Here is a 10,401-nt window from a genome sequence, read left to right as displayed (position 1 = left end):
TTCTTTACAGCATGTCACTTTCAGCAGTAAGAGTCTATTTAAATCATGTATTAATTTCAGGATCTTAATGAAGTTAGTATTTTTATTAGCAATCCAGTAGATCAAACAAAAGCAATGCCAATGTCATGGGCTAGATTCTCAGAGAACGATGATTAAAATACAATCAAAGTCACTTTGGATCAAAGCATCTCCAAAACGTATTTGCTTTTTATTAACCCAATTTATTCGGTGCTTGGCGAGTGTTCATTTTGGACCCTTCCTCGAACCGTACCAGATTCACATTCATCTGGGCATTTAGATCACTAAAACCAGTAATACAAGTCATACATGTTTGATGTGCTTCTTTCTGAAATGTGTGGAAATGTCCTCTCAACTCATGGTTTGACAGTAGAAACCTGAGTGTTAAGGTCTAATTAATAGTATAGAGAGAGGTCTGGAGAATCTTGGCTCAGATTTTTTTCCCCATTTAAATTTCAGTAATCTCAACAGAAATGCCATCATTCTGTGATGGTATTATTATGAGGCAGGATGAGCTGGTAGACCGCCGCTCTTGTGTTATAAATAAAGCCAAATAAAGTGGCATTGTTTCAGTCACACTGAGGGAAGAATGTCGTTTTGCAGGGAGTCTTTGTCCGTTCAACAGGACCTCAGTCTTTAGCGGAAGGCACTGGAGGAATGAGACGACGAAGGGTGGGCAGAAACGAGGAGGAAATCACTCTTGACTGGTCTGTCTCTTCTCCAGCTTCTGTTTGAGCTCGTCTGTGAGGCCTAATGGGAAGAAAACTTATCTTAGAAAAAGATAACTTAGAAAACTTAAAAATATCTTAAATATAGTCATATTTTCACCCTCATGTTCTGTTCATATTGATTTTATATTCAGTATGTCTGGGGTCTGCGAGACACCTCTGAACATGGGAAAAAAATATTAAATACCTTTGCGAAGTTTGAGTAATGTAAGATTTAATAAAGCTTATCAAAAAAAGTGTCTTCTGCTTAACAACGCTGCACTTATTTGATAAAAAATAGTAAAAACAGTAATATTATGAAACATTTTAAATAAAAAATGTTCTGTTTGTTTTAAAAAGTTATTTATTTCTCTAATGCAAAGCTAATATCAGTCTTCAGTGTCACATGATCCTGCAGAAATCCTGTTGAATATGTTGATTTGCTGCTCAAGAAACATGATCAAATTTTTTAATACAATTTTAATATTTGACAATTTTCACAATTCTTCCATGAACAGTTCCAAAGAACTGTATTTATTTTAAATATAAATCTTTTGTAATATTATGAAATGTCTTTACTGTCAATTTAATGTATCCTAACTGATTAAAATTAATTTCTTTAAAAATCTATATACGGTATATTCCCAAATCAGTGGTGGTATGTAACAAAATATTAAAAATAAATATTAAAATATAATAATTTATTTAAATTATATTATGAAATACTGATTTATTATTTCACTTTTTTTGTGATATCAACTGTTTAAGTCAATTTGTTCAAAAACAAGAAAAATCAGATCCTCCCCAAAAATGTAAGTAAGTTAAAATGTTATAAACCGTTTTGGAGCTGGAGCCCTGGGGTCTTACTCTGAGAGAGCGGTGAGGGAGACAGAACCAGTCTTCTCATGGAGTTGGACGGAGAGCCAGACGGGGAAAAGGATTTTGGTGAGGAACTGGGAGATCTGGTCTGTGACCGCAGCGACCATCTGTCTGTACTTACTGGACACACACATACAAACTCACTCAGTCAGTCTAGAGAATCTGGGGTGGATATAGCCACTGCTGTACATTAATCTGGATAAAAGCATTCACTAGTTCACATCCACTACATCTGATGTTCACACAGAGCCAGTATTTTCTCAGTGTTATGTAATTCCTACAAGCCACACATTGCTAAAACACACAGATTGAGACTTGTTTCATACTTTTTGAACAAGAGCCACTACAGCATCCAGATGCAAATGTTCCTGCATGTTGTTTGGAAGGAGCATGGAAACTGGCATAATAGACTAATCATATGAAAGCCACATTTGTGCAAAAAAGCATAAAAACTGTGTGCAGCATGATCTGTATGGTACCTTGTTTAGGTGGCAGTGATGGAGCTCGAGAAAGAGGTCCAGAGGGAGCACAGTGCAGGGTTCGCTCTCCATTCTCATCATTGGACGACACAAACGCTACAGGAAAGGTACATTTAGATGCTGAATTAAGTATTTCTTCATTTCTTCATTTCTTCATTTATGGTCAAACTTCATGTAGATGTACGGATCGTGAACATATTTGTGTTGCTGACATACTGATGTTCTCCTCATAAGGCTCTTCTAATATGAAGGGCTGAAGAGTCCCGGCAGTTTTCTCCACCAGTGCATTGATGACATCATGCAGTGTGGGACAGGGGATCTGCAGGAAGAGACGAAAAAATAAAATAAGGAGTGAGATTTTCCTAAGGTTGTTGCTTTCGCATAGATTCTCTTTATTTAGAAAGTCATTTTCACATACTGGGTTTTCCACATCGATAATGTAACCACCCTGCTGCTTCTGTGTCACTCTGTAATGCCTGAACACTGATCTGAAACAGAAAAAAAGAGAGGCATAATTAACATATAAAGAAACCAACACAATAGTCATAACAGACTTAACATCCTGTGATGATGTCATAATGTATAAACTCAGGGAAAATTCAGTTGTTATGCCCATTTATACATTCGCATCTAGATTATCAATAGTACATAAAATCCAGTGAAATCCAATATGATGTTACAGTGGGCACTTATGATTTCATAATGATTTAGACTTAAGAATTAATTGCACAAGGCCCAGTGGAAGAAAATTACAAACAACAACAAAACAAGTCAACTTTATTTCATTTAGTAGTGAGAAATAAATATAATTGTTTTCCACTAATATCTGAGGCTGCTTGGCATATTTTATGCTCTTATGGTCTCCTGTGCACTTCATTTCATGAGCATCAATTTCAAATAGTGTGCAGAGTTGCCACCTTTTGCAAGCATCTAAATAGGTTCAATAAAACCAATGAGGTTCTATTTGATTTTGGATGCTGTTTTAGAAGTCAGCTGTCTATGTAGACAGCAAAGCAGCTTACCAGGTTTTAGAACAGAGCTAAAGTGTGTTTTTGGTAGTGCTCTAAATGTGTTTTTACCCGTTCAGGTCTTGTCGTGTTGTGACGGCGAGTGAAGATCCGTCCCGGCCTGGTCTGAGCAGCATGTTCCCGCAGTCTGGATGTCTTTCTAGCAGCACCTCAGCTTCAGTACGAGACACAGGCCTGAAACACCTGCCAAATCACAGACAGAAGCACAACCACATCAACATTTGTCTCAAGCATCCACTAAAAATTAGATAACATAAAGAAGTTAAGCATGTAATAGATCATTTTGGTAAAGAAAGCCTATAAATGACTAGGATAAAAAATTAAATGACCTAATCCCAGCCGAACATTGTTTTTAATGAATAATGAGAAGCGAAACCTTAGTGAGAAGTGTCATTTTAACAAGAACATGACAAAGCATGAAAACAGCAGCAAATACAATCTGTCTGTCAATAGATGAGACGTTATAAATAACACACCAACCACACCGCATATACCTCATAAACCATACACCTTTATATATTAGAGTTTGGCTGCATTTTGTAGTTCTGCGAACTGACATATGAAATTAGATTAGCATTCAAGAGACTTTCAACTGGCATTTTATTGATTATTTTTATTGCTGTGCAGGACGCTTTTCATGTGCTTTATTAGGAAAAGTAAACGCCCTTCTCCTGAAAGTGATGCTTTAGCTATGTATAAACACCCAGACGCTCAAGAATGTCTCCCAGAAACACACTCGCTCACATAAACAGACACTCACGCAGGTATTTCCCCCACCAGCGGGAGCGAGAGGGGGGACGAGGGGGCTCTGGAAGACGCACGTGCCTTTCGACGCATTTTTTCTTTCTCCACGACTTCCTTCAGCATGTGCAGCTGCCCGGGCAGGAGGGTGAGAGTCGTGGGCACAGCCAGCTGGAATCAAACACAAAGCATGTGTCTTTTTGATTTGCACGGTTAAATACACCATCCATGGAGACTCTGATCTCTTTATCTATAAAAACAGAAGCGTGAGGGAAGGGTTTTGGTGGTGTTCAACTACAGCCAGTGGATATGATGCTGATTTATAGTTTTATAACACCTGCTCATGTTTTATGATGGACGGAAAACTGACTTTATTACACATCTAAAGTCCACCACAAACCGATTTAATTCTAAAATGGATAATAAAAGTTAAAAATTACATTTCTTGAGAAATCTGAAAAACATCCACAATACTGTCAACAATAGAAGATTTAACAAAGTCTACAGTAGTCTAAAAATAATCTAAAATATACATCCACTCTATTGCATTTCAGTTGTATTTCTAGTCCCAAAAAGCATCCATGTAAAGTGATTGAATATTAAACACTTCATATGACATGCATCAAAACAGAGTAAAAGAACAATATATCAAGACAATCGATATTTGATTTATTTCAGCTGATAATGGTTTCTGATAAAGAAAAAATATATATTTAGTGTCAATTGCAAAGTCTACCAAGAGAAGTGTCAGTAAATGGTGCAATAGTGTCATGTGGATATATTTTAGGAAATATTCTGTTTATAATATATGTAAACAATAACATGGTCATAAAACGCAAACTCCGCAGTTCAAAGGTCTCATGACTCATTGACAAACGCAGAACAACACTATTATTCAAGATGACGTAAAGCAGAAGTCTGATTGAAATAAGTGTTTAAGTCAGCAGATAAGTGTTTACTGATGCACAGAACTTGACCTAGACTTTCTCGGGAACAATAATAAAATGTGAGCACTAAGCAAGCATTTACACAGTATTTACTGTAAGGCAAAAACTCATCAGATGTGTCATCTCCTGTTAAAAATATTTCCTCATTTGACTGAACTTACATCTACGACAGAGTAAAGAAAACCTTTCCACAGCTCACGCGCCTCCAGATTTGGTGCCTGGGAAGAAAGAGAGAGACACTGACGTTAATTATATTATTTAGAACTAAAAATCCAATGGAATATTTCCTTACACTAGTGCATTACATTAGAGACATATAATATCTCACTGTCAGTTAGAGCTCCATTTACATTTATTGATTCAGGCAATGTTTTTATTCAGCGAGGATGCATTAAATTGATCAAAAGTGTCAGTGAAGAACTTACAATGTTACAAAAGATTTCTATTTTAAATAAATGCTGTTCTTCTGTTTTTGCAGTTGTAAGTGCATTAGTATTTGTGAATTAAATTCTCACAGAACAGGTATATTGTTGGGCTTTGTAAGAGGAAGTATCAAAGTACAGTGTCTTTTTAAGTGTGGTGTGAAGGTAATCTCCACACAATCTCGTCTAGCAGACTTCTGATTCTGAACGCAGAATAACCCTTGAAAGTTTTCAATAAATAACCCTCAGGGTTTCCTGAGCAAAAGCCTACAGCATATTCAACACTGCTGAGTCTTGACCAGATCATAATATGACCTGGAGCTGTCTGGAACTGTTACTACTGGCATCAGTCGTGGTGAGAATAAACAGGAGTAAAATAATGTGTGAAAGTGAAACTGTGGGTGTGAGGCTGAGATGAAGGTCATAAGAGGAGTCAGACGCATGCATACTGACAGACATCTGATACTCACAGTGAGTTTGATTTCTCCATCCTTCATGCGGAGGTTCAGTCTGGCTGCCTCCAGATTCCGATCACGACTCGGGTCATCGATCAGAGACACAAACCCACTCAGATCCAACTTCTCTACATACTAATCAGAAAACACACACATGCAGAGCAACATTTAAAGGAACAGTTTACCCACAAACGCCTTTCCAATCCTTCCAATTGATTTGTGTGAAACACACAAAAAACTGATTTTGATTAGAAATTCTCATGTCTATTATTATTATTATTATTATTAATAATAAAGTTAGTTAATTTATATTAACAGAAATTTAAAAATATTTATAAATAAACACATTTTAATAATATAACTTTTATAAATACATATTTAAAAATATTTATAATCACATTTTAATATATTATTATCATCATTAATAATTTTGTTTTGTTATTTAAATACAGAAGCTATATATTTGATTATAATATATACAATATAAAAATGTGCAAAAATATATTTTTTAATAAAAATGACTATTATTATTATTATCATTATTATTATTATTAATACAGATCACAATACTAATATTAAAGTAAACTATTCTGGTAATAAGAAAAAAACAACAACCTCAGAATAGCCACAACTCAGAATAACACCCTTTAATAAACACTTTATAAGTGATCACATTCTGTGAACATCTATGTAAATATAAAACTCCCACTCAGTGTGATTTCCCAGCAAACTACTTGCAAACGTGCATGTTACTACTTCTAGATACCTCCCCATCCACAGCTCAGGTTCTCCATGTGTTCAGAATGAAAATCAATACTGAAACCACAATTAAGTAGAGTCTGATAAAACTCCTCTTTGCCATCTGCTCTCTCGTGGCTGAATGCACTTTAATGAGACGATAAGGTTACGATGGATTTTAGACTTGAAGGGGATTTGCAGAAGAATGTCCTTCTAGATCTAGATGCTAATGCTCCATAGACTGATAGAGGATTGGATGAGGCAAACATCTGTATAATCCATATATATATATATATATATATATATATCACTTACATTTGTGTCCTTAGGGTTGTTGAAGAAGTACAATGTGTTTCCACATAAACAGGTCCATAAACGCCGAGCTACCTGCATCCAAAGAAAACAAAAGCGAAATTTCCATCTGTTTTTTAAGTACATATAAGATATGCATGTTATAACTCAATTTGCATTATAGTTGGACATTATTGGGCTATATAAAGGCATAAAAGTGACAATAAAGTGCAGTCAGACTGGTTAAATGTGTGTTCAGGGCTCCAATGAATAATTTTGACATGTTAATGCTCTGACAGCGCAGCAAATGGCAGTCGTCTCTGCATAGATTACTGCTCTTCTGTCTGTAATTCTCTGGTCTGTCTGACTCAATCCTGATCTCAGTGGCAGCTCATGGCTCCCCGGGGCACACACACACACACGCCGACCCAGAGCACAGCTGTTTTAAATCTGAGACCCACCCCCCTACACACCCGGTGCACCTGAACCCCTCTCAATATTCCCTCCTGAATATAAAATCTAGGATTAATTTGAGTAAGTGGTGCTTTGTCAACACCATTTTTAGTTTAGTATCGAATTTAAATTTTATTTGTCTGTACATTTCATAGTTTAATAGCTACTGCATATTTAGAGTTTTACATACTCTCTAACGTGTATGTTATATATAAAAATAGAAAATATCATGTAATCGAACAGTTAATTTGGTCACTTAAAGGCAAGATTAAATTTAGTGTAGTAACACCAAAAAAATTATATAGATATTACAAAATAAATAATATTACAATAAAACATAGTCCAGTAATATCTAGAAAGCCTATTTTTATGAATGAGATAATGCTGAAATAAGTCAATGAAATTAAACACTTATTTTGCATAGTATGAACTTGATTTACTAAAATGGCCATTCTGCACAGACACTAAGGTTGGTATGTAAATGATTTCTAAACTGCAGTATTTATTAACCAGATTAATAAGTTAGAAGTGCCTCAAAGTTACATGAAAACAGAATTTGCAAATGTGCACTTTGGTAAAAGTCATGCACTACTTATTGGTGCTTTTAAAAGCCAGCAATAGACACGAAGCGAACAATGTAAGTGTAACATGATAGATGCACTGCAGCAAGAGATGCGTCTTTCACTGAATGCCTGGAGATTAAACACGTGGTGGATCATATTAATCACACACTTCGGACTGCATGTGGTCTTCATTAAGGTGTGTCCACTACCAGAGCAGCTGAGAAGCAGCAGAGAATTTAAAGCACCGACAGACAAAAATAAGAGCTCACATATGAGTTATGGCATTTAAAGAGCTGTCAGACAGCGGCATAACGCATGGCACTGAGAAACACCGGCTCGTTCATCCATTAACGTTACAATAGAAATGCACAACCGATATTTGAGTGGTCACTTGGCAATCGAAATAATATTCAGACAGCAGATCCAAGCAAACCTCGCCCTTATCCACACAATACGCGCGTGCGGCGTATGCCACTGCGCTTCATAAACCGCTGTGCGCATTGATCTAATCAGATCAAGTGTTTGACATGCCATAACGTCCGCTTACCTTCTCTTTCGCTCCTCTTTTCTCCAGGTATCCCTCGTAATAACAGGGCGGCAGCTGCGCTCTCGTGCTCCCGGTGCGAGGATTAGCGGGCGCTACCGCCATGACTCGAGCAGCTCTGCCCGGTAACGTTACTGACACACACTTAAACACACACACACACACACACACACTCAAACACGGCAGCGGGACAAAGAGCCGCTGGATGATGCTGCTGACCGGGAAACGACACGCCTTCTTTGGCCGAGAGATGGATGGCACTGGATATGCGTGATTAATCTCGTCACTGACACGCATTCAGCTGCACAACACGATCGAGACTCAATATGCCATCTGTGATTACATTATGACCCGCTATTTGGCGGAAAGTATAATGGAAAGATTATAATACTGCTCGTTGATTAATGCCTATTTCGAAGAAAATAATGAATTCTACTGTAATTCAGTTAGAGTTGAAGGTTTTATTATGTAATAGGCTATATTAGAAATTATATATATATAATTAAATTATGTTACAACATTACGTCCTAACATTACGGTCAACGTAATAACATTGTAGTAGACTAATAATAACAATTTTGAAATGGATACACAAAATTCTAAATAAATTACTATTAAAACGATATCAAATTGTGTTTTTTAGTCCTAAAAATATATGATCTATACACACACACACACACTATATATATATATATATATATATATATATATATATATATATATATATATATATATATATACACACTTTTCATATTATTATTAATATTCAAATTATAGACAATTCTTTTTCATATTTTATTTCCGAATCAGAATGAGCTTTACTGCCAAGTATGCTTGCGCATACAAGGAATTTGTTTTAGTGACATAAGCTTCCAGTACAGAGAACATCACACAGACAAAAATAAATAAATAAATATAACAACACAAGCAAACACATATGTAAATATAAATAGACAAGTATTGAAAAATAAATAAATTGCATGAACAGCTGTGCTATAGATGATAAAATGGAATATGATAATTTCATTAAACAGTTTTCTTTTTATTTATGCCATTATTTATTTTTGCCCTTTTTTTTATACTATAGGACAGATCAGAGCTGACTGACAGGAAGTGATGTAGGAGAGAGATGGGGGTGGGATCGGGAAAGGTCCAGGAGCCGGGATTCGAACTCAGGATGGCCATACATTTCAATAATTATCTTAATATTGTTTTTTTTAGTAGTTATATAGACATAACTATGCAAAATTCCAGATCATTTGGAAATGGTAAAGGTGGCTGCAAATAGTGTGATTATGAACACAGTTCTATAAATAAATAATATTAAAATAATGTAAATTTTTGACATTCACACTCACTGGAGAGAGAAACTGGCTCAAAGTGATCGCTGACCAACAGTAAACACAGACAGCTATAGTTTTCAACTTTATTTAAAATGAAAATATACAATATTCTCTTAACCCTGCGTATTCTTATGATAAAAAATAAATCACAAATGGATTATGCAGGAAATACTGATTCAAAGAAGCATTCTTTCTGAAAAACTTGATTCTTATAATAATTGCCAATAAGAGGCACAGACAAGGTTTTCCATTTCATATAATACATTCTAATAATAAAATATTATTACTGTTAAGTGTAGTGTAAGCAACATGAGAAGGCAGGCATGATGTTAAGAGTACAGTAATACAGTAGGAAGCAGCTTAGAAGAAACAGCGCAAGGTAAAATAGGGTTACAAGAGCAAGCCCTAAACCAACACCCCTCACCCGAAACACAATGACACAAGCGTTTACAAAAGCTCGTCACACTGCTTCCTTTCAGGATTACACAACTGAATCACATGAAATCTGACCTGCTCAGTAATGCAAATGTAATCATGCAAGTAAACGAGAAAAAAGGCACATCGAAAGAGGTGATGGCAGGATCTCTAGCTGCTGAAATCTCATTCTTTCTGAATATGCTGTGGTACATCCTTATTGACCTTAGAGTGACAACTATGATGCACAACACTGGGCATTATGCTTTCTGACAGCCCTGATTTTCTACTTTTACTACAGTAACTCTGGACAAATTACAGCCTGATCCCAGTTTTCAAGATTTCATCAAGATGCATTGAAAAGCCTAGTAAAATTCAC

The 10,401-nt window shown here is 35.8% G+C and overlaps 1 protein-coding gene across 4 annotated transcripts; it reads right to left on the bottom strand.

The window, feature by feature from the left end:
- Nucleotides 1-69: 69 nt before the first annotated feature.
- LOC113045336 (signal-transducing adaptor protein 2) lies at nt 70-8,649 on the bottom strand. Of its 4 annotated transcripts, none has more exons than XM_026205663.1 (11): nt 8,269-8,635; nt 6,730-6,801; nt 5,692-5,811; nt 4,961-5,017; nt 3,872-4,023; nt 3,163-3,294; nt 2,502-2,571; nt 2,300-2,402; nt 2,084-2,179; nt 1,563-1,724; nt 70-768 (listed from the first exon to the last, which is right to left on the bottom strand). In XM_026205663.1, the coding sequence occupies exons 1-11, from the start codon at nt 8,560-8,562 to the stop codon at nt 713-715; spliced, it is 1,314 nt and encodes a 437-aa protein (XP_026061448.1). In that variant the 5' UTR covers nt 8,563-8,635; the 3' UTR covers nt 70-712. The 4 variants fall into 4 exon arrangements, with proteins under 4 accessions (XP_026061448.1, XP_026061449.1, XP_026061446.1 ...); XM_026205664.1 differs by having other exon boundaries at nt 1,593-1,724; nt 8,269-8,628; XM_026205661.1 differs by having other exon boundaries at nt 2,300-2,571; nt 8,269-8,649.
- Between the last annotated feature and the right edge of the window lie 1,752 nt (nt 8,650-10,401).

Source organism: Carassius auratus, chromosome 27 (assembly GCF_003368295.1).
Source record: "Carassius auratus strain Wakin chromosome 27, ASM336829v1, whole genome shotgun sequence".
NCBI classification, from domain to species: Eukaryota; Metazoa; Chordata; class Actinopteri; order Cypriniformes; family Cyprinidae; genus Carassius; species Carassius auratus.
The sequence above is the reverse complement of the archived record's forward strand: the minus strand, read 5'-3'. Positions and strand labels throughout refer to the sequence as shown.

What these genes read in the sequence shown, in the direction of transcription:
- LOC113045336 (XM_026205661.1), bottom strand. Translation starts at nt 8,562, where the DNA reads ATGCGTGTCAGTGACGAGATTAATCACGCATATCCAGTGCCATCCATC. An exon ending in CTGGTGGGGGAAATACCTGC is followed by an intron (nt 3,295 to 3,871) that starts GTGAGTGTCTGT and finishes GTGATTTGGCAG; the next exon opens with GTGTTTCAGGCCTGTGTCTC. An exon ending in GCCTTATGAGGAGAACATCA is followed by an intron (nt 2,180 to 2,299) that starts GTATGTCAGCAA and finishes CCTTTCCTGTAG; the next exon opens with CGTTTGTGTCGTCCAATGAT.